Source organism: Sus scrofa, chromosome 6 (assembly GCF_054392235.1).
Source record: "Sus scrofa isolate SSC_HxYL_T2T_F1_AM1 chromosome 6, Sscrofa_HxYL_maternal_Yorkshire_Landrace_v2.0, whole genome shotgun sequence".
In the NCBI taxonomy this organism is placed as follows: Eukaryota; Metazoa; Chordata; class Mammalia; order Artiodactyla; family Suidae; genus Sus; species Sus scrofa.
Genome location: NC_139388.1, coordinates 167,481,752 through 167,506,247, shown reverse-complemented (window position 1 = coordinate 167,506,247; position 24,496 = coordinate 167,481,752). Strand labels below are relative to the sequence as shown.

At 52.5% G+C, this 24,496-nt stretch overlaps 1 protein-coding gene across 14 annotated transcripts in view; it reads right to left on the bottom strand.

Moving 5' to 3' along the window:
* Positions 1–24,496, bottom strand: part of LOC100737108 (AGBL carboxypeptidase 4) — a 1,252,169-nt gene that overhangs the window by 137,713 nt on the left and 1,089,960 nt on the right. For all 14 annotated transcript variants that reach the window (XM_084965126.1, XM_021097823.2, XM_084965119.1 and 11 more), the window contains one exon: positions 3,932–4,021. In XM_084965126.1, the coding sequence (XP_084821252.1) occupies positions 3,932–4,021 (90 nt within the window). The remainder of the gene's footprint in view (positions 1–3,931; positions 4,022–24,496) is intronic.

Sequence of the window (24,496 nt, the reverse complement as noted above, 5' to 3'; positions counted from 1 at the left end):
AGATAAAGGGATCGAGGCACAGAGAGGTCATGGACCATCGTCAAGGTCATCCTGTCCTAGGTAGGGAAACTGAGCTTTGATCCCAGGTGACATAGCTCCAGAGAGTCAGCTCACGGTCTCTGCCCCGGGGCAACGTGGGAGCTCCCGTGATCTCGCACGTCGTAGCTGGAGAGCAGTGTGGCCTCACAGAGACTGTGAGTGTGGGTTTGGAGGGTCAGCCATCCCCCCACCAAGCAGAACCTTGAGGAAATTGAAGCCCTGCTCCCCACCACACATGCCACCCCCACAGAGCTCTGCCAGAACAGGACCTCACAGCTCCCAGCAGCAGGTGCGTCAGCAGCTCGGCTGTGAGAACTGAGGTCCCAGCCAGATGGGGACGGCCAGGCCCCACATGTCTGTTCTCTGCTCAAGGTCACTGCACCAGTTAGTGGGGAAAGGAGTTAACAGAACCGAAGGTACTTCAGCCACCGTTCCTCTAGGCTGTAGACCCTCGAGCCCTTCCTAGAATGAGGTGGGATGGGGAGTGGTGTCCAGCTGAGCCCTGTGGGGCTGGAGCGGGGCTGTCCCCAGGAGGCGGGGGGACCCTGGGGAAAAACTGCCTCTGGTCCTCAGGGGCAGAGTGGGGGATGCTGCCTGTCTCGAGCTGCCTCAGGAAGGGTGAGTTGTCTCGGGACAATTACAAAGACAGGGAAGGAGGAAGGCCAGGCCTGGGGCTGGGCGCCATGGACTGGCTGTGTGGTCCCCGGTGAGCTGCCTCACTTCCCTGAGCGTACAGCACCTCACACGTCAAATGCATATTGATGATTGTGGGGTGGCCAGAGCGCTGTGTTTTTCCAGGCAGAAAGCTTGGCTTTCTAGAGCTTCCCATCCCCAGTGGGGGAAAAGAGCAAGCCAGGCTTGGGAGACCCAGGTTCAAAGCCCCCTCTGCTCTTTACTGGCTGTGTGAACTGGAGGCCCCTCTTCCTGAACTCAGACTGCCTGCCAGAGCCAAGACCACGTCTGTTCCTCAAACAGCCCCCTGAGATGAACAAAGTAATGCCCATTTCACAGATGTGGAAAATGGCAGACTCGGATAGGCCTCAAGTTTAAAGAGAGTCACCAATAGAAATAAAATGCATAACAAATCAGAGGGAGAAGATGACCACGGGTTAACCCACAAGGCAGGCGCAAAGCAGTGGGCTGAAGGGAGTGAAGCTTGGGAGATGAGGGGTGTTTGCCAGATGGCAAGAAGTGGGCACAGGACCTCCTAGGCAAAGGAGCAGCAGGTGCAAAGGCCCAGGGGTAGGGGAAGAACGTCCATCCCGGGGATGTGGTGGGGATTGGATGTAATGAGGCCAAGGCCACCTGCAAGACCCAGATCCTGGAAGATTGTGAGTGTCAACCAAGGAGTTTGGAGTTGATCTTGAGAAGGTAAAGGCATTCAAAGTCTCTGCCAAGGAGAAAACATTGACTGAAAGCCTACAGGACTGCACTGAGTCTGCTGGTAAACTCGGCACCATCCCGATTCCACTTGGGGAAAAGCAGGGTAATGAGATCTACCCGACTTCTCTGTGTCTCAGACCTTGTCTGTGAAAGGGGATGGTGCCCCTGTCCTCTGCTGCCCATGGAGGAGGTGGGCACGGGACTTTGGGCTCCCAGAGATGGAAGTATTGAGAGTAAGACTACTGTCTTTTCACAACAAGGACAAAATAGTTGCATCTGATCAGCTAGGGGAACAGTGCTGCTGCCAAGTTTAGTAACGGACAGATGGCTTCCAGTAAAGGGGTTGGTACAACCAGGAGGGACCTGGGAGAGGTTATTGCAAGGACAGTGCCCGGGAAGCAGAAGGCTGGAAATGAGAACGGCAAGGCATCAGCTAAGGTGGCTGGAGTGGGAGCTGAGACCCCCAGCCATGCCTTTACTTGTCTTTGGACAACTGTTTCCTCTCTCTGAAGCTCAGCCTCCTTGTCTGAAACAAAGAGAGGGAGGCAGTGGTGCCTGACCCAAGCCCTGCCAGAATACGAACAGGGAAAACAAAGCCCGTATTTGTAGAGTGCCTCAGAGTTTACACAGCAGACTACCTGCTTCGTCGTCTCAGATCCCATGGGGAAGGGGGCGACATTTGTTGAGTATCTGCTGTGTGCCAGGCACAGGACTGGGTGTATGTTTACATTCGTCTCATGCCAGCCTCACGGCAGCCTTTACAGATAGATATTGACATCATTTCTTTTATGTTTGAGGAAACCGAACTTCTAGGAAGTGGCAGAGCCAATATCTGGCCCCAAGATCGATGGCCAGTCATGGATACTTCCACGGCAGCATGCTGCATCTCTCAAATTATAGAACCTCTGTGAATTTTTTTTTCATAGCTCTTTGACCTCAGGGTCATTTTGAGACTAAAATAAGATAGATCACTTAACCATTCCAAACTTCAGTTTTCCCACACGTAAAAATATAGTTAATATTAGCTCCTCCGACATAGAAAAAGAATAATCCAAATATTATGTATAATCAAAATAAATCAAAGAATTTAGATTGAATTAACAGAATATATTACTAACATAAAATAAAAATGTGTACAGTGCTTAGAACAAAGCTGGGCTCACACATAGTATCACGTAGTGTATGTACAATACACCTGCTATGTGGTAAAAATGTGAAATCACTGGTAAGATTGCGGGTTGGCAGGAGGGCATATGTTGATGGTGGAGGTGTCAAGGTGGGTATTGTAGAGAGAAACTTGGAAATGTTCAGTAAGGTCGAAGAAGCACACAACCTATGACCCAGCAGTTACATCCCACAGTTAGACACCCTCGGGCATATATTCTCCATTCATCCTCAGGAGCATCGATAGGTAAGTTGAGGCAAAGGCAGACATGGAATGGAACACAGGGTAAAAACAAGTGAATGACAGCTCTACTCACTGACATGGACGTTGGGCAAAACAACTCCAATAGATACAGAATGATGCCATGTTTACGAATCTCCAAAACATGCAAAACTAAGAAATACATGTTTTAGGAAAGCTTGCATGTGTAGTAAAACTATGAAGAGGGACAAATAAAAAATTCAAAATGACGGTTAATTAACTGTGGGACGAGGAAGGAAGGAAAACAGAGGATTTAAAAGCAGTAGATAATATTCTGCTTCTTAAGCTGGTGGGAACCTGGGCATTCATTACATTATTATTTATATACTATATATTGAACCTATTTATACTGCTAACTGAATATATGCATGTATATACTGTTGACTAAATATACATTTATATGGATTAAATGATAATAAATAAAAATTCAATTATAAAGAGAGAGATTTGAGAAGAAAAATTACCACCCATTTAACTCTGGTCATGTGATACGAAGCTGGGATCCCTTGCTTGCGATAGTTATTTCCAGTGTTGCTGGTGAAGCGAATGATTGAATGAAGGAGTCCTAGATAATTTTCAACCCTCACTTCCCCAGTCTACTGCACCCTAACCAACACAGGCTAATAATTCCTTCCTTCCTTCCTTCCTTCCTTCCTTCCTTCCTTCCTTCCTTCCTTCCTTCCTTCCTTCCCTGTTGTAATGGTGGATGAGAGAAGGCCATCTTTCTTATTTTTGTAAACCCCCAGAGACAAGGAAAACAAAGCTGGGAAGCAATGACTCTGTGACGCTTCCTCCAGACAAGAGGAACAAGAGAACTTCCTTCAGCTCCATGTATTCATTTATCCATGCACCTATCCATCCACTCACTCATCCGTTCTTCCAGACATGCATGTATTCAATAAATATTTAGAGAAATAAATTCTAATGGAGGTCAGAGGTAGCCTCTTTGGAAGTGAATTCTCATCCGAGATGACTCTGCACGTGGCCATACTGTGGCAGAGGCCACCCGCACATCACACGGGCAGTGCTCCCAGCTGCAGGTGGCGGGTAGGCCCAGGATGCCCACGGGGTCTTGGCACTCACCTTGACACACAAATGAAGAGGGTGTTTCCCCTGGGTGGACGCGTCCTGTAATGAACACCACCTTCTTCTCTGCTCCCTCTCGAAGGTTGTCTGTAAGATACAACGTCAGAAGGTCGCTAAGGGAAACGGGGAAAGCTGAGACAAGGGGTTTGGTGTATGTGCGTGGGCAGGGGAGAGGGAATGGGAGGGTCGCTTTACATTTATCCTAAATCATTGGGTTAGAACCATTAAGGGCCAGCCATACGAACTAATCGCAGGCTGCCCCTGGTTAGCCAGTATTGAACAACTCCTTTCCTGCCCTTTGGTGCAATTGATCAGGCTCCTATTATAATCATCTGAAGAAGTCACATGAGGAAAGTCAAATCCCAGATCCATTCAGCACGAAACGAGGCAAGTTTCATATCCCTTTCTGAGTTTCATGGGCTAATCTATAAACGTGGATGACTATATTGTCTTCATAGGGCTGCTGTCATAATTAAATGAGCTCACATATGGCCTGGAACACAGTAACTAGTCAGTAACTGATGGAGTAAAGAAATAGTAACATTACCATTTAGTCATTTTAGTAATAGTAATATACTACTACTATTACTATATTAGTAAAGCGATAGTAGCAGCTGCCATTTAATTAGTACCTTTTGCATCAGGCCCATTATACACATTATTTGTAATCCTTACAAAAACATGACAGTTAAGACTCCTTTTACCCAGGCAGAAACCGTTGCTCCGAGAAGTTACAGAACTTGTTCAAGTTATACAGAGCCATGCAGAGCAGAACTGAGATTAGAGTCCATGGCCGTAGTGAACCATGTGGGACCGGATTTCTCGTTCATCTTAAGCGACGAGAAGAATGGACAAAGTAACAACTGTTTGCAGACCCTGAACAAGAATCAGCGCAAGACTAATTCACGAGAAAAGGGAAGCTAGTGAGGCCCACCCCAGACCAAAGAGCAGAGAGGGGTGTCCTGAACAGAGCGGGAGGGTCTCCCTGAGACGGAGGTTCGGGGAATCTGAAGCATGTGGGGGTTTGGGGGGGACTCTGGAAGCACCCTACGTTAAGCACCTTTAAGAGCAAAGGGAGACTAATGCTAATGCCATGCGCAGCAACATGGATGGATCTCGAGTAGAGACTCTCATACTAAGTCAAGAAAGCCAGAAAGAAAAAGACACATGCCATATGCTAGCACTTATTTGTGGAATCTAAAATATGGAACAGATGATCCTGTCTAAAAATAACAAACAAACAAACAAACACCGAAGCAGATCATGGCCAAGAAGAGCAGACTTGGGGGGGAAGGGGAAGGAGCGGGACGGACAGGCATTTGGGGGACGCTAACTGTCATGTTTGGAATGGATGGGCCACGGGAGCCTACTGTACAGCACAGGGGAATGTGAGAGATTGGGTCACTGTGTCGTACAATAGAACTTGACCAAACATTGCAAATCACCTATACTTTAAAAATAATAATAAAAAGAGCAAAAGGAGAGAGAGAAAGCTCACCTGTTCTTAAGAAGCGTATGGTTTAAAAGAGGAGGTAGATACCTGAACATTTCTTGGACTGCATACAAGCTCATTGTGGGAGAAACTGTGACTTTCAGGGAGTCTGTTTAATGTCTTTCCCAGGGCCCTGTGTGGAATACATGCTCACGAACTGGCTTTTGAATTAATAAGTAAAAAATACTCATGTAGATGACGGTTTATGGAGAAATTTAGACACAGAATATCTTATTTCATCTTCATTATGTTTCTGTGAGGTGGAGAGAATCAATCCCACTTTACAGATGCGGGAACTGAGGCTAAGAGAAGGAGGTCCTGCAGCCAGCGTGGCAGAACCCAGCGCCTTTCGCTGTCTCCTCCTGGACCCACAAACAGAGGTGTCAGATCCTACATCTACTGCGTTTCCATCTACAATGTACAAAAGAGCGTTTGATTTCATCCCTCATTGCTGGTGGGAGTTGAGCTGTGTCTCAGTATTTATATTGCTTCTTCACTTAAAAAACACCAAACAAAATGCCACCAAGCCCTTTTAAAAAAACACTGTCTAACCCTGACCCCATCTATCCAGCAGCAGAGAAATACTACACGGCAGCACGGGGCCTCAGTGAAGGCTACCTTTATGGATGTCTCCCCTGACCTGGTATCAACTCAATTGCATTCAGCATTTCTGCTGACCACAGGGAAATGCAAAAGGGGCATTCCATTTGCACACTAATTTTACTGAGCCCCTGCGTCTTCATAAAATGATAACATGGGGCTAATAAAAATCAAGCATCTCGGGTGCTAATATAAGCAAATGTTGATGCAGGCAGGTAACAAATTGCTTTGTCATTTAGGAGGCCGTAAAAGAGCATTATAATCATCTTTAGGCAAAATGGATGGATCGTCTTTGCTTAGCTTTTAGTTTTCATTTGCAAAATCAATTTAAGGTAATGCAGCAGCTCTGAGGTGGTGTGACACGGGACACCCCCCCCTTCATGTCCCCCCCATCCCATCACCAAATCCCCAGACTCAGGCAAAGCCAATTAAACATATTCTTGGTGGAGGCAGCAGGGATGATGAAGGAAGCACATGCTTGAACAAAGCCAGGGTGGAAAAGAAGCTGAACAATGAGACCAAGAACACCATGTAAGGGAAGAGAAAGCTGGGGGCTTTGGTGGGGACATGCTCAGGGGTGCGGGGTACGCTGAAGTGGAGCTGGGACAGCCACACCAGGATCCCTAGCCAGCAGAAGGTGTTTGGAGTCAAATGTTCTTTGTGTAGCACACACACGCATACACACGCATACGCACGTGCAAACACATATACACACACTCCTTTATAGACGGATGGTATCCCTCTATCAGCCACCATTTCTTTATTCATAAAATATGTATTGAGCACCTATTAGGTACTAGCTATCGTTCTCTTCATTTTATAGAAAATCAAGACCGAGCAACATTAAGTGGCTCACCCTGCCTCCCACAGCTAATGGCTGGCAGAGCCCGAGTCCCACCAGGCAGTCCGACTCCCCCTGTGTTCTTACCTCTATGCCCTCCTGCCTCTTGTGAAGGAGGACAATAATATCACCCAGCTGCCAGAGCCATTAAGCCGTATTTATTCCATATTTATCTATGCCAGCACTTTACATGTATGATCTCGTTTAATTTTCAGAGCAACCCAATGCAATACCTGATTCTTACCCCATATAGGAATTGAGATCTATCAAGGTGAGTGACGTGTCTGGACCTGCCTAAGGAGCAAAATGGAGGCCAGGGTCAAACCCAGATCTTTATGAATCTCAAATGTATGTTCTTAGCCACTGTGTCATTCACCTCTTGGAGATGACATAGGGTCCTTGTGGTGGTTTTCTGTTTTGATTTTGTTTTGTCTGAGGGCGGGAGCAGCATGAAGAAATTCCTGAGCCAGGGTTGAACCCACAGCACAGCAGTAACCAGACACACAGAAGTGACATCCCCAGATCCTTAACCAGCTGAGCCACTAGGGAACTTGGTGGTGGTTTTAAAAATGCATCCACAGGTCCTTCGTCAATCCTTTTTCCCAGGTGAGCTCCCTCCCCCACCGAGTGGGCTGGGCTTAGACACTTGTTCTAACAAACAATACTGCAGAGGTGATGATGCTTGGGTTTGAAATTAGGCTACAAAAAACAGTGGCTTCCATCTGGGATGATCTCTCTCTCTATCTCAGTCACTCCGGGGGAATCCAGCAGCCGAGACGGAAGGACACCCAGGTGGCCTGTGGAGAGGCCCCCAGAAAGGACCACCACGCCCCTGACGCACTGTAGCCCTGACCGTCAACTTACTACAGACTCAGGAGAGACCCTGAGCCAGAACCAGCCAGCTAAGCTGCTCCCGCATTCCTGACCCACAGAAATGGAGAGATAATAAGTGCTTGTTGTTTTAAAAGGCTGAATTCTGAAGTACTGTGTTAGGCGGTGAGAGATAACTAACCCATGCCCCTGGAGATAACTCCACCTCCCTGGTTGAAGGAGAATGTGAGAAACTTTGCATCGCCTCTGTTGACCCCGAGGCTGAGTGAGGCCCAGAGCCACAACCTTGGTGTCAGGAAAGTGAGCCTCCAGCCGTCTGCTCAGTTATCCATGATTTGTGCTTGTTGGGAGCACCAACCGAGATGCCACAAGGACCCAGAGGACAGGACATGCATCTGAGGCCTCTGAGGACACACATCTCCCAGAAGCACACACTGTCACTTTGGTTTCCCCACCTCTCCTGACAGTAACTTGTCACAGGGACTGAGGTGCTCCGTGAAGGAAGAAGCGGGCGGGGAACTGGGACAGAAGTGGGAATGTCGCGACAGGAGAAGGCGCTTTTAAAACAGGTAAGTCTTCTTCATTTTCTTGACTTTATCATCCCTGAAGGCATCAGGAAGTCAAGAAAGTGCCCTCCTAACCCTCCTACACTGTCGGAGGAATGTAAATTGGTACAACCACCATGGAAAACAGTATGGGGCTTCCTTGGAAAACCAAATCCAGAACTACCGTCTAACCCAGCAATCCCACTCCTGGACATCTATCCGGACAAAACCATCATTCAAAAAGACATATAAATGTTCACTGCAGCACTATGTACAATAACCAAGACACGGAAGCAACCCAAATGTCCATCGACAGAGGAGTGGATAAAGAAGATGTGGTACATACACGCAATGGAATATTACTCAGTCATAATAAAGAATGAAATAATGCTATTTGCAGCAACATAGATGGACCTAGAAATTATCATACTAAGTGAAATTAGACAGTGAAAGACAAATGTCATGTAATCTCACTTATGTGTGAAACCTAAAAAAAAAAAAATGGATACAAATGAACTTATTTGCAGAGTAGAAACAGACTCACAGACTTTGAAAACAAACTCATGTTTACCAAAGGGAGGGGATAGGAGGGAAAGACGAGGGGGGGGGTTGGGATTTGGCATATGCACACTGAGGTTCATGGAATGATTGGCCAACGGGGACCTGCTGTATAGCCCAGAGAACTCTACCCAATATTTTGTAATGATCTATGTTGGAAAAGAACCTAAAAGAGAATGGCTGTGTGTATACGTAAAAGTGAATCATTTTGTTGAACCACAGAAATTAGTGCAACTTAATCAACTACCCTTGGGTAAAACTTTAAAAAAAAGAAAAAGAAAAGGAAAGCAAAGTGCCCTCCTGTTGGTTTCCAAACCAGCGTAGTTGCAGTCTTGTCTCTCATACTTGGGGCCAAGCAGGTCCCATGAGCAGGACAGTTCTCGCCACACCACCACTCCCGGGGGTGCGCTCTCCTCTCTGCCCAGAATGCCAGCCCCCAGCTCATCTGCCTGGCTCCCTCCTGCTCAGCCTTCCAGACTCTGCGTGGCTGGGCCTCCCCCGAGGAGGGGGAGAGGAAACGAACGTCCATCCAGGACTTGTCCCAGGCCACCCCTGATGTTTCCGCTGTCTTGTATCGGATTTCATCAGCACAATGATTTTCCCTGGAAAATACGTCATGTTGAGCGGATGGGAGGCTCTCACGCTGTTGCTGATACAGACCCTGAAGAAGGAAGAGGAGCTGCGAATTACGTCAGAACAGGCTCAAGGTGCGTGGTTTCTTGTAGGTAATTTTATGAGAAATGTAGGTTTAGGAGGCATGGATCGAGCTTTCTCGGAGGCCCTGGAGGACCGGTGAGTGACTGCATCAGGCAGAGATGAGACTTGTTGAAAGCAAAAGTATTCGGGGCTGACTCAGCCCAAGTGACTGAGGGTGAATCCGACAGGAGGGCGAGCTGGACGGGGGACCCTGGGCAGGTCGCTGGCCCCTGCGTATCCTCTGTTCCCTGAAGGAGTGTCAGGTGGAAAGCCCGCTGGCTTCCTGGGCAAACAGACCAGGACTCATAGCCAGGCCTCTGAGATCACTGGCTGTGAGGCCTTGAGCAAATTCCTTATACATTCTGAGCCTCAGCTCCTTGTAAAATGAAAATCATCATCGCTGGCTCCCAAGACGAGCCTTAAGTGAGAGATGTCCCATTCCTGCTCCTGGCTGTGCCTGTGACAGCAGGTCCCGTTTACTGAGCCACAAGCCACGGGAACAGGTTTCTCGGCACCCGTGGACGTGGCCAGCCGGTAACTGACTGCGTGGAGCCCTGCGCCGCGCCCCGAAGGCCGACTCTCTCGTTCGGCCCACTAGATGCCGACGCACCCCTCCCCCGCACATGACAATCAAACCAGCTCCAGATGTCACCAAACTTCCCACATCTCCTCAGAGGAAAACAGCCCCTGGTTGAATATTCTATAAATGCCAATAAAATGTTCTGCTCTATTCAGACTGGCTGTGTCACGATCTTTCCAAGCAAACTTTCAATGCCATAGATGTCCCATCTTTGCCCCAACTCCTCCAAAAATCTTTCCAGACCCCCCCAGACCACAGTGCCCTCAGCCGCCTCTGAACTCACGGAGTTCAATCTGGACCCATCATCTGGCCATAGGTCACTCGCTGCCTCGCTCAGGCAGGGCCGAAAGCCACAGCTCAGATCTGTTCTGCCTGATGCCCAGCACCTGCTCTTCTGAGCCTCCCGTCACCTTGAGAAACAGCGGTGTTGGCCAAGTTTATGTTCAGGTCTCCCACTTCCTTGCCCCCCTGCCCTCTGGGTCACTTGCCCTCAGCGAGGCTCAGGTGTCTCAGGGCTAAAATCTCATATCTGTGAGGGAGACAGAGCCATGCGCCAAGGTTAGGGACGGCATCTGCTACCCTCGATGCGATGGGAGGAAAGAAGAAAGGTTATCACTGCAAAGAGTCTGCTCATGACAGAGAAACGCTCCTGCGGAGAAAGGAAGCAGTCATGGTGGAGTCTCAGGCCTTTGGGAAGGAGCTTCGGCCTCGTGTTGTCTGCCACATAGGAAAGCGGCTCTCTTGGCTTCAAAACTCAGTCAGGAGGCCTCCGACTTAAAGGAAGCCCCGTGAGGCCAGTAGAACTGCCAGGCTCGGGGAATTGCTAAGTGGAAGGGCCTCAACGTGAAGATGAAGGGAGGGGCCCAGAGAGAGCAAGCGACCTGCCCCAGGCCACACAGCGAGAGAGCGTGTGAGCCAGGTCTGGAACCCAGGGCACAGAGCTCCAGCGCCCACACAGCCACCTCTCTTGCCACTGGGCTGCGGTGGGCACGTCCATGCAGACGGGTGCTTGGAAAGCGCCCAGGGGGTGCCTGCCAGGGATGTGAAGAAAGCCAGAAAGTGACGGGCCTGAGATACAGAGGAGACGGGCCAGTCGTCCCCTCGACAGTCACAGGGGCAGTGGCCCTTGGCCAGGCTGCCCTGCTGGGCTGGGCCTCTGGGCCTGGAGCAGGCAGGCAGGCAGGCAGCCTTCCGGGTAGGTCACGGCAGGATGGCTGTCCCCACCACCATCTATTTTGACCCCAGCATCCTCCAAGCTCCTCCAAACATCAGAATCTGAGCCACCTGCTCAGGGTACCTACCAGGGTCAGGGCTCCTGGGGAGACGCCGAGATGGCAGCGCGCGAGGCCTCCCGGGCACGGCTCTTCACGACCCGTGTGAGCAGGGAGTCAGGCAGGATCGGGACCGTCTCTGCAGTGACTTTAATCAGTCCCGTGGGGAGCTCTGGGCCAGGAGGGCCCGGCATCGCTGTTCCAAGAGGCAGCGGGGCTGGCTCTGTGTCTGGCGTGGGCAGGAGGCGGATGTGGGCGGCCCGCAAGTCCTGGGGTGGAGCCCCAGGCAAGGCTGCTTCCTTCAGCTGAGTGTAGTTTCAGGGGGAGCTCAGCTGTGAGCTGTCAGGCAGCAGCGCTCTGCTCCTGGGAACTGGGGGAATTGGTACTGGGGAGGGATCTGGGTGGTGCTGCACCAGCCTTCAGCTGCGGAGGCCGAGGAGAGCCGGCAGGGCTGAGGCCAAAGAGACCAGAAGGCCCAGCACAAAGGAGTTTCTTTGTTAGTTCCCTTCTCTGCAGCTTTTCCAACACTGACCGTATGCCAAACTCTGGGGACATAGAGGGGACTCAGACCCTGTCCCTGCCATCCAGGAGCTCAAAGACGAGCGAAGAAAAATCAAGCCTGGCTTTGCGGTTGTAAACTTGAATGCCAGAGGTAGAGGGAGGGTTCGATCCAAACCCTGCCACACGTGACCGTGAGCTCTGGATCCTTCATTTCCTCACCTGTGACATGAGGGTGATGCTAACAGCTTCACAGGGGTGTTGTAAGAACAGAGGCAATACAATGCCTTGGGTCTGTGCCCAAGACACAGGATGGGCTCAGAAAGAGGGTCCTACAGGCCCTGCGAGGTCACCCGGCCTGAGAGATGCAGAAACCGAGGCCACTAGAGTTTTAACATGCGAGTAGAATGTTGAACATTAGAGCAGAATGAATGTAGCGTTTCAGCATTAGAGCCGTGCCTTTGCATCTTCTTCCCAAATTGTACTCCCAGGGCCTTGCACACAGAAGGCGCACAATAAATCCTCTTGGAATAGCTCTCGAGTGCTTGTTGCCCTTTGGTTGTGTGAGCACATCAGGCTAGAACTGAGGGCCCCGGCTTTGCCTAACACGTGCTCCGAGCTCCGCCTTTCATCTCTCCCAGCCTCCAGAAATTTCTCACCAGGTTCAGTTTCAGGCTTATTAGCAAATGCAAATTGAATTAAGAGGTGCCCTTTTGCAACAAGGACAACAAAAAAACAGTTTCCCCAGGAAAAGAGGGCGAGAAGAGGTGAAAGCGAGGATGAAAGTCGAAGACAATACATTCTAATCAAACTTGATAAAATATGTAAATTAAAGCAGCCAAACAGTTGGCTTTGACAAATGACTTCTCCGTAATGGATTTTTCCACACTGAAAGGCGCCGAGTTCAGCCTGCCTGCTAGTCACAATCAGACCCTTCTCCTGCTTTCCTGGCAATGAGGGCTGATGGGTCGGGTACTGGGGTACCTGGAGGCAGAGCAGAGAACTAATCCTTTTAACGGACGCCATTTATTGAGCAACTACTAGCTGCTGGCAAGCTTCCCTCAGCCCCGTGAGAGGCGAGAACACCTGTCTGGTGGAGGAGGAAGCCAGGGTGAAGGCGAGGAAGGGCCAGATTCCCCAGACTTTCGAGCCTGGTGCTGCTGAGGGGCCAAAGCACCCAGCTGTTGAGCATATAAAGTCAATCCCTTCAGTGGTTTTTTTTTTTTTTGCCAACCGGGGGTCTCACCTACTCAAACGTTAGGGCCTTTCTGTTTTTTCCTTCCTTCACAGGACCTGGCACAGTGATGTGTTCAGTAAAGAGCTTTCCTTAACTTGCTGTGTCGCTTGGGACAGACCCCTTCCCTCTGGCCACTCCCACCCCTGTTTCTCCATCTGTAAAATTAGCTATTGAAGTCAGCCCTGCTGAAGGGCCAGGCAGCAGGGAGCAGAAAGGGGTGGTCAGACGGCAGATTCTCTGCAAAATACAAGACAGTTGCCATTGTGAGCTCCCAATGGGGGGGGGGGGTATTCCACAGCAATAGACAAGCCAGAATAATTGCCACAAAATTGATGAGCCTGAGTTGTAACACAGCAGTCAGGTGAGAGGTGGTGGAAAGGAACAGGCTTTGAGGGGTTCTGCGGGGCCTGCACCGTCCATATATTAAGATCCGGTCTCCCCAGGCCCCGAAAGCGCTGTATTGTTTTCCTTGTATTACAGACAAGAAATTTGAGGTCAAGTGCATTGCCCAGGCCACCCCGCTAGCGAGAGTCATGCTGGACTTTGAACCCAGTCTTTCCGTCTCCTGAGATCAGTCTTTCTTCTGACGCCTCCAAGGGGAAGAATTGTTCTCCAGCTACACCAGACAAAAAGTGTTCTTCTGCCTGTAAATGGGAGCACGCGCAGCTGCTGCTGCCTCCAGCTCCCACGGTTCCCAGGGTTTTGCACGAAGCTATCGGACTTGAGGCATGAACAGGAATTCAAGTCGAATGATTTGCTGCCTTGGAAAGACACCATTAATGCAATTTCCCCAAACAGAGAACCAATATTTATGAGCACGAGCGCTGGAAATGCTTCAGGAAAAGGGTTTGCTGGTAGGGCTGGGAGTGATGCGATCCAGGCCCTGAGCCGAAGCTCCGTCTTGCCCGGCGCTGGAGGAATTTAGATCTGAAGCGTGTTCTTTCTTTCCTATTGAGCTCTTCATTGACTTGTATAAAAATACCACTTTCAATCTCAAATCCCCACTGGCATCTTCATATAAGCACCGAAAATGCTACTGGGCTTTGGAGATTTCATTTAATGAAGGAAAAGTATTTCTATTAAAGAGTGTAATTTTTTTTCCCTCTCCACACAGCATCTTCAGAGGATCCAGGGAAGCCGGGTTGTTGTGGCCTCTGAGAGAACGCACAGCCCGCGACTCAGCCGTGAAGGGGGGGGGTCACACGTACTCTGGGCGGCAAGGAAGGGTCAATAACGGGAGGAAAGGAAGAGCAGGTAGCATCAAGTCCCGTGTCCCCAGGCTGGACCGCTTCTGAGGCACTTTGGTGCTCGCTGGGGAGACTCCCCCAAGCCCAGCCCCATCCTGTGTTGCAGGAACTCTCACAGCCGCCCCCCAGCTCCTGTGCCCTGTGCTCCCTTCTCAGCAGTGAGCTCACACTCCTGCGCCCTGTCCTACAGCAGCTTCCTCGTGACAGGAAGCCAGTCCACCCCGACCCACCTGTCCCCTGCCCACCCACCACCCTCACCTCTGACTCTCACCCCACCTCCTCACACAGGGATCCACCTGGATCCTCCGAGCTGGCTGAAGGGCTCCTCTGGGTTCCACAGAGCTGGCTCCTGACCCCTCAGGCCCCCTCGCCCAAGAAGGGCAGCCCCACGATGGCAGGACTGGGTTTTATTAACTGCTGTGGACCCGCATCTGCGTGGTGCCACCGACGGACACACGGGCTGGCTGCACACTTATGGAACCAGTCAGTGCAGCTCGCAGGTAGTGAGTGATGCGCTGGGCGGGGGGGAAGCAAGGCCAGAAGAGGTGCGTGGGGTCCGCAGATTGTCCAAGATCAACCAGCTGAGAACAGAGCAGACCCCAGTCTGAGGCAAGGTAAACCTCGTTCCTTCTCCCCGAGGCTCCCATCCCTCAGACGGAGCCCACGGAGCGCGAGGGTGTGAGCGGAACCTTCGGTGTGGCCGTGCCTGCTCTCCGATTCTGCCTCTGCCACTCACTAGCTGTGTGGTCTTGGGAAAGTCACTGACTGGACCTCTGGGAGCCTCCGCCTCCTCATCCATAAAATAGGAATAACAATAATAGGCATCCTACTGAGTAGTCCTGAGGACGAAGTGCGCCCAAATCAAGCCCTAATAACAGGTGTCACAGCTAAACCCTCCATAATGGTGACTCTTCCTCATCTTTCAACAAATATTTCCTGCGCCCCCCAGTCACCCCTCTCACCCCGGGCAGAGCCAGGCAGTCTTTGCTGGGTTCTGCCCTCGCCCTTCTGCTCCTACAGCCACTGCCCGGCGGCATAATAGGCATTTGCTTCTCTTTCCTTCCTGCCTTTCCCCTTTGGTGACTCTGAGCTTTTTGGGGGCAGAAGCCCTGTCTTGTTCATCTCTCTCTGGCAATCATTTCCTTTGTCTGAGACAGAGAAGGGCGTTTTGACATGGTTGTTTTGACGCAAGAGTTTTGAAATGGCTGCATTTAAATGTAAAATTGCTGTTGAAAATTACCAGGTAGTGTGTGAAACAGACGGCCGCCCCCCTCCCCCCGCCCCCCCACCACCCGGCTACCCATGCATGTCTCATCTTCACTGTCCTTCATTCCCGGACTCCTCACGGCCCAATGTGACTGGGAGCCCACCCCGAGCCCCACCACCCCTCCCTCTCCTCTGAGCCCCTGTCGGAAGGGAGATCAGGGATGGGAACATTCTGGAAGGAGGGGAGGTAGCCTGAAATGTCTCCTTGGCACATTATTTGGTAACGTTTATTAAAAGGCGGACGGTGTAATGCTTTGTTTTCTCGGCTGTGTCAAAATGTCCCCGTTTCCAAACAGTTGTGTCAGAGAAGTTGAATTAGTGTGGCTGAAACTAAAGGACTGTGTCTAAGTTGTGAACTCTGTACGGAAGCCACCTGGCCAGGATTTAAAATATACACTCTTGTAAGTAGATTACCAAGCAATCAGCGACGCCTAATACCACCCCCCTGTAATTCAGTAATTTCCTTTTTGTTCCAGTGAGGATATTTCCATTACCGTAAGGATCAGAGAAGTTAAGGATGGCACCTGATGTCACACAGCTGAGATCTTTAGAGCTGCATGTGGTCTAGTTAATCTCCCCCTTTTTACAGCCAAGGTGCCAAGAGAGAAAGGGACTTGAGCAAGGTTTCACAGCGAACTGGATTTTCACATTAGGTCGGAAACATGTGACAAGTCATTGGATAACTTCTTCACGCTGTGCCCTAAATTCTGGACCCCAGCCCCACCCCTGAGCCCATGGCCCGCACTCAACAGAATGGAAGAGAGACCACGGCAGGCTGTTAAAGCCCTGGGCATGCTGCTTGGAAATTGGATCAACCAAGGTCGTGGTAAAAGAAGGTTTAGTGTCCGACCGGGCAGGCTGTCAATATCACATTAGCCAGGCAGTCCAGTGGAGCAGCAAGACGGGGGTGGCCCAGGCCCGCAGGAGGGGAGCACGAGCTGCGGCAGCTCCCTGTCTGTATCTGCTTCCATAACTGATACTTTCTAGAGCCGGCGAAATAAAGCAAGCCCTGCTAACCTGAGTTAGGAAATTACATATCCTTACTGCCTTCATGGTTTGCAGGACCGGATTGAATAAAATAAATTATAAAAACTTAATTCACAAGAACGTATTGCCAGAGGGTGTTTTCATAGGATGGCACATGCTCCTGGGATAAGGCTTCTAGGATAAACCTGGACGCTGTGTGCAAATTCTGCCCCAGACGAACTCCCAGGCTCGTGGACCGGAGTCGGCAGACCTGAGTTTGAAGCTGCGTAACTGAGATAAGTTGCTGAACCACAGGTTCATCAGAGGCTAAGTAAGAAAGGGCGGTACGTCACGGTCGCTCCACGAAGGCAGCCTCTGCTGTTGCTGAGCTCGGAAGCTTCGAGCCCACCCTTTGGTAGGCCCCTTCCTCCCGGAGGGTCCGGGCTGGAGGCGCGGTCAGAGCACGTGCGGGCTGAGAACAGAGAAGCCCTCAGCACAAAGGCTCTGAGCAGGGACTCGGGCACCAAGCAGGGCAGTGCCCCCCACCCTCTCGGGGTGTGTGACCTGGGGCAAGCTCCTCCACCTCTCTGTGCTGTGCCTCAGTCTTCTCCTCTGTGAGATGGGGTCACAAGTGGCCCACCTCCAAGGCATTCTCTGAGGGGAAAAGGAGTCGGGAATTTGTCAAGCACGTAGAACAGCGTCCTCGTACATCCGGTATAAATATGTGGTTGTTAAAGAAATGCTGACCGATAATATGCATCCAAGTGCACAGGGTCTGTGACAGACCCTTCTCAGACCTGGTCTCCGATGGACAGTTCTTTGATGCTTTTCTCCAGCGAGGAGAGGCTCATACATACACAGGCAAGAAATACAGTTTATTCTCTGGTTTTCAGCCCTGGCTACATATTAGAACCACCTAGTGGGGAGCTTTTAGAAATACTGATGCCCAACTCCCCCCACCCCCCGCCCCCATTCCCCTGCCCTAACTGAGGTTGTGGGAGGGGCTCGAGCAAATTATCCCTACACTCTGCAGTCCCAGCTGGGAACCACGGGTCCGGTGTGCGCTGGGGCCAGACCCGCTACTCCCTGGATCTTGGATTTCTTACTACATCATCTGTAGTAAAAGAGGCCAGGCCTAGGTGGTCACGCAGCCCCCTCCAGGTTGAAAGGATCCTGGAGGTGTGGCGGACCCATGAGCTGGCTTGGGATGGCTCTGATTAGACCACACCGGTCTTCGCATTAAGGAGGAAGCACTGCAGTGAGTGGACAAGAAAACACGCACACACGTCAATTGGCTAATTTCTCGCAGACACAGTCCCTTGCAGGGCACAAGACAAGAAGTACTGAGATAATAGCGGTGTGGCCTCTCCGGGAACTCACTAAGCTCAGAGCAATCAGACTGGATTTATACCGGAAATGGAAGTCGTGTGCACGCGAAGCAGGGGGCAAGGCACTTTCAAGAAGGAAGAGGGGAGAGTTAACACACTTGCAGTCAGGGACACCGAGGGGCACACATACACGCACACTGGGGGCCAGAAAGACTCGGGATCCTCCGAGAACAGGAGGGAAGGCGGATCCGTGCAGCTGAGCCCCGATCTGCGCAGGCACCAGGGCGTGTCATCGTCTAATCTCGTCCCATCCTGGCAGCCTCCCGGAGGCAGGGGGCTGACGGCATCCCACGGACCCCACCCGTCTGAGCAGCTGTACCAAGTCGCTCACTCCCAAACCCTGCGCTCTTGCCCCTGTGGCTCGGTGCCTCGCTTATCCAGAGCTTTCTGTCCTCATAACCTCACACACCCAGATCACAGGAAACAGCCAGAAGGAAGCAGGAAAGGGCTGAGATCCACTCAGATGCAGCCCCACGGCCCCACCTTCAAGGCCTGGTCAAGTCTCCGGAGAACCTGCTGGGGACACTGGGGATTTCTGGGGCAATGGGGCAAAGCATATACCAGTTGAGAGCTGGTCTATGAGCACAGTGATACACACTGGGAACTGGTCAGGTCCCCATCGAGACTGGGTGTCCTGGGACATGTTCCCAGTGGCCTGACACTATGACACTATGCACACACCAAAGGAAGCTGGCATGGCTGGCAGTGGGCTGCTGGGCCTCGGGGCTCTGCAGGAAGCACCTGCCCGTTCTCTGGCAGGGGGAAGGCAGCCTGGCAGCTGAGATGTGGGGCCCGCTCAGTGCAACTAGCACCACAGCGGGGTGGCCGCGCTGGGTCCCTGCTGTGGCACCTGGCCTGCCCCATCCCTCCTCCACCCCATCTTGGCACTCAGCCAGCTGCCTTCTGGGTGTCATTCGCCTTCCCTCCAGCCCCTCCCTTTGTCCCTGCTGCACATCTTGGGGTATGGCCAGGGCACATCCTGGGGACCAAACTGGCTCCACAGCACCCTCGGGGTTGGAGAGGAGAACGCCTGTCAGGACAGTCCTGTCCCAGCCACCTCGACCTGGCTGTGCCCTCGCTCCCGGGCCGAGCGCTGGGGACACGAGGATTTAGGCCTGGAGCTGCTCTCCAGAAACTTGCCCTCTAGGAACGAGGTGCCCTGTGAAAATTGGAAGGCCTGGGGCTGGAGAGAGCACACTCAACAGGGAGAGAGCTTGGGAAAGGAGAGTGCTGGGCTGGAGGCAGGCAGTGCTCCCAGACCAGCTGGTACCACGGCGCCACAGGTGACAGCTTCCCGGGACCAACTCCTAACTTCGGTCGAGTCGGGGCCCTAAGCCAGCCCAGCTGCGGACCTGGCTGACCGGGGCTGGGCTGGGATCTCCTCCCCTCACCCCACTTCTGGTTCTGAGAGTGAAGGTCCTATGTGGCAGGGGGCACGCACTCTCCTCCCTGCCAGATAGCAGGTGCTCTGTGTGTGTGAACATTGAAGGCGGTGGAGAAGCTGCTCCCCCACTTTAAAGCTCCATCTTCAGACAGCAGCCTGTGATGGACTTGCCTTCTGGAGAAGGGGCCGCTTTCGAGCGGTGCTGACGCGGCCCTGACAAGGTGGTGACTGTCTGTTTGTCCCCCGTCTTCTGGCAAAAGCCATAGTCTCCCATCTCCGTGTTCCCCAGGGCGTCCTTTCAAAGCCCTTCTCTTTGATGCCAGGTGGAGGCGTTCCAGACAGCTATTTGCATTTCCAATTCTAGAAATCATTAATATTTTAAACCTGCCAGCCCCACGGTTTATTAACACACATTCCCTACCTGCTACTGTTCCAGGGAAACTTTCCATGTGGGAAACATCCCAACGTGGGTGAGGTCCCAACTGCTGTTCCAATTCTGCTCTTGGTTCCCTGCTCTCGGGACCCCAGTCGGGAAGAGGGGGGGATTCTGGGTGTCTGTGTGCAGGCTGCGGGACGTAGAGGGGACCAGAGCCCAGAGGAGACCCCGGTTTCACAGAGGAGGGCGTCTGATGCCAGGGGGACGTTTCTGCAGAGGATGGAAAGCTGGTGAGCAAGTCAGAGCCCTGGGCTTAGCCACGGCCCTTTCCTTTCCTTTTGGTCATCGTGGCAATAGGCTGAGGTTAAGAGCAAGGCTCTTTGAGCCGGACAGGCCTGGGTTCAAATCCCGGCTCTGACACCACGAGCTGGGTGGCACTTATAACAGACAGCTTATGAGCCCTTTCTGGGTGTCAGCAGAGGGCAGCCTTTGTGGACCTGCTCAATGCAGCCAGCACCCCAGAGGGGGTGACCTCACTGGGTGCTGCCACTGTGGGACCTGACCCTGCCTGTCTCTTCTCTCCCCCCTCCCACCTCACCTCTGCCTTCGCCTCTGAAGCTCACAACCACCCTATGGGGTACTTCCTGCATCCCCCTTGCACAGACAAGAGACGAAGAATCAGAGAGGCTGGATCACTTGCTCCAGACCACACAGCTGGCCAGGCAGGGATTTAATCCTGAGCCTCAGGGCAATGAAACACCAAGCTCTTCTGCCGCCCACTCCAGAAATGGGTGTGAGAATCAAAGCCAGCTGCGGTGGTTGCCCGCTGCCTGCAAAGCCCAGCCACCCATCTCTCCTTCACTAAGCTCCCCGTCCTCCCTGGCCAGAGGACCTTGGGTGTCCCTGGCTCCCAGTCCCCCGCATCACTGCCATCCTGTGCCTCTGTCACCTCCTCCTTTCCGTCCACTCCCGGTGACTCTCACAGTCCTTGGCATGTGCCAAAGTTGCAGTCAGTGTTTGCTACCCAGATTGAGAGAGAATGATATTAACCAGGCCAATACCCAGAAGGAAATGTTTGCCAAAGATCTTTAGCCTGGACACATCAATATCAAAATGACACAGCTATAATTTGCTTTCAGATTCAGACTGGAAAGGTGAACTTTGACCCTGTCAAAAAAAATGAGAAGAAATTAAATTGAAGCACAAAGCCATTTCCCCTGTTCCAGGGCTCTGGGTTTCTAATTAATGTGCAGCACCATTCCGAGAGCTGCAGGGGATTCGGAGAGATGGTGTCCGTTACCTTGAAAACTGAGCAGAGCTGGGGAGAGAGCTTTTTGTTCGTTGGTTTGTCTGTTTTTCTTTTCTGGGATGCATTGTGTTTCTTGGGGTATAGGTCCTTAGACGTGAGTGATCCCAGGCGATTAGAAAAAAATAATTGCTAGAAGCTGACCTGGTACAACAGAACCCACAATAAAACAGCCCTCAACACACTCACTCGGCCTCCCTGTCCCAGAGGGTCGCAGCTCAGCCCCAGGACGTTAGACTCATCAGACGGATTTTAGCAGCACTGGCCGAAAGGCAAGGCTCCCAATTTGGGAGGCTGAGGGTGGAGGTCCCTGCCCGCCGCTCCCCCTAGGCAGGTGCTACGGCTTAACCAGAGTTGGCTCTGGGTGTCGGCAGCCAAGCCTCTGCAATATTGAAGCAGAGACAAGGGGGAGCGACGGGGACCTCAGTCCGGCAACAGGGGGGCGCACGAAACAAGCTACAGGCCGGGAAAGGGCACTGACTGAAGGAAGGTGTCAGCCTGGGCTCAGGCTTCCAGGAGTGGCCACCACACCTCCTGGGGGTAATGAAGAAAGGGGTGATGTCCTTAACCTCCTGACCTCCGACCTTGAACTTGCACCGGTGAGTGAGAATCACCTGGTGTGCTTGCTAAAACGACAGGGTCCCAAACCCCCTCCAGACTCACTGGATTAGAATCTCCAGCAGAGGGCCTGGGAATGGATATTCTTCTAAGCCAGTGCCCTGGGTGCTTTCTGATGTTCTGGAAATGAGTGACTTAAAGCACTAACACTCTCCTTATGGGGGTCCCTGGGGAACGGTCTGGCCTTGGGCAAGTCACATCCCTTCTCTGGGCTTCCACGTCTATGCCCTGGGGTTGGGGATCCCTACGCCTCAGGGGTGTATTGCATCCGAGGAAGAAATTAGATGTTTCTAGATGGTGCCTGGCCCCGAGGAGATGCGCCATGTGTGAGAAGCCTACCTAAGAGGAGGGAAGGCTGAAGGCCTCCAAATCAGGGCCTCCAATGGGGCTACAAGCCCCTCTTTTTATTCTCAAGCTTTGGAAGCTTCCGCTTCAAATGCTCCTGCTCCCGGGTGGGGGGGGGGGCCATTGTCACAGGTCCTGGCCCATCCTACGAGCCACAGGGCTCCAGAGCCCTCGGCAGCATGGGACGTCAGGACCCGGCTTCCTTGGGGAAGCTCTGCTGGGAGAAGCCAGGGTGGCTGCGACCCCCCAGGTCCTTGATGGAATGAGCTCAGCTGACAGCTGCTTTTCCAGTTCCTGCTCCTTATTCCCAGGGCTCCCCAAGCAGTGGGTCCTGCGGCTCAGTGGAATCTTAAGGAGTGAGACCCCTCCCAGGTCACGCACGTCCACAGGGATAGGATTCAGCAGAGGCAGGGAAGGGGTTAGCGGTCAGGAGGCCTGGGTGAAGCCATGCAGGCCACACACGGTGTGTCACAGGCGGAGCTGTGTCCCCTCTGGTTTAGATGCTGAGGTTCCAACTCCCCAGAGCATGGCCGTACTTGGAGATGCGATTAAGATAAAATAAGGTGCGATGGGTGGGCGTCCTTACGAGAGACCGGGACACAGGCACAGGATAGAGGCCCCCAGAGACCCACAGGAGACGGCCATCTTCGAGCTCAACCTGGCCGGCACCCTGACCCCAGACTTTGGGACTTTGGAGCTGTGAGAAAAGGACTTTCTGTTGTGTAAGGCCCCAGGCGGTGGGGTTTGTACGGCAGCCGGGGCAGGCTCCTTCCCCCGGCTCTTCGACTCCTGCCTTGGGAAGGTCGCCCTCAGTTTTCTCATCCGTAAAGGGGGAAAACACGGTGCTTGACTCAAGGTGGTTAACGTGGGCACAACTGGACGAACACGATAGACGCGCCACCTGCCTGGTGTTTACTGTGTGATACGTGCTGTCTCCTCTCCCTGTTTCGCTGTGTCCTATGACTCGTCACCTCGATTTCATGCACACGAAATGGGGATGCCACCCTTGTCCATCCGATTGAACAGAACCGCTGGGAAAACAGGTTCAAGACCAACTGGAGCACTTTACAGACGGGAGGAGCCGCTGTGCCAGGCGAAGCCGGGCCTCATCCTCGCTGACGCACTGCGGCGCGGAGCCCCGAGGTTCAAAGCAGCAGGGAGAGCCGTGGCTTTAGACACACAGGCCCTGGGTTCGAGCCCCAGCTCTGCCACTTCAGTGAGCATGTGGGCACCTCACGCAGCTTCAGGGTCCTGGCGGTGACACCCGGACGGGGCCAACTGTGAGGGAAGAGGCTAATGCTATCCATGCAAGCGTCCACTAAGTCCCAAGTGATTCCATGAGCTCGTCCAGCACAGGAAGTTTTCCCTCCTGCTCCCAACGGCATCGTGTGGAATCAGTGCCAGGGGACTTGCTCCGGCGTCTGGGAGAAGCGCTACTTCTTTCCCATCAGAATCGCCTTCTGATACAGACGTCACACCCTTCTCAGAACCTCACAGACAGCACCTGGCTCCTGGCCCCTCAGCCTTCAGCCGGGGCCACCAGCCGACTCGGAGCCCAGCTTCCTGCCCACCTGACGCGGGCAGTCTGTGCAGCGTCTCCTTCTAAATCACAGCGGACCCCCTAGCTTCTCCCCACCACCCAACCTGACTCAAAATCAGGACAAGGCAAAGTATTTGGGGACGAGGCAGCAAGCATTACAAGAAGAGTATTTACAAGAAAAGAAACCTCTTTCCAGCACCACTCATCCAGGGAAGGCTGTGTGCAGTGGGGTGTAGGCGGAAGGTGGGGTATCTGTCCTTGGGGGCCTGCCCAACACTGGCTCCATCAACAAGTAAAATCATGAGGTTGTCAGGACTCGAACCACGGATCAGGAGGTGAGTGTACACTGACGAGCCTCAGAGCATTAGCTCTGTGGTCAAGCACCAGGCACTGGCCAACAGCTGATGTACCAGAAACCGGCTGGATGTCGTTACTTTCTAGCTGCTTAGCGGAAGGGGTCAGGGATCAAATGAGAAGAAGGCCTAACCCATCCTTCTTCTTTGAAACAACATTTTGCAAACTGAATCAGGAAGTTCTGCTTGGTGGTCATGAGATGTTCTAACAATGCCCCAGAAAATGTGCCCGGAGGAAGTCATGTCTCTGGCTGTGCGGGCACAGAGTGTGGCTGCCTAGACCGTGAGGCCATGCCTCCTCGCTCTGAAAGAGGCTAGGAAGAGATGAGGGGATTGTCCTCCCCTGTCGAAGGCTGTCAGTGTTGGGAGTTCCTGTCGTGGCTCAGCAGTAAGGAACCCGACCAGGATCCATGCGGATCCACTGGCCTTGCTCAGTGGATTAAGGATCTGGCGTTGCAGTGGCTCCAGGGTAGCCTGCAGACATGGCTCAGATCTGGCCTTGCTGTGCCTGTGGCGTAGGCCGGCATCTACAGCTTAGATTCAACCCCGAGCCAGGGAACATCCGTGTGCCGTGGGTGTGGCCCTAAAAAGATAGAACAAACAAACAAAACAAACCACAGCCGT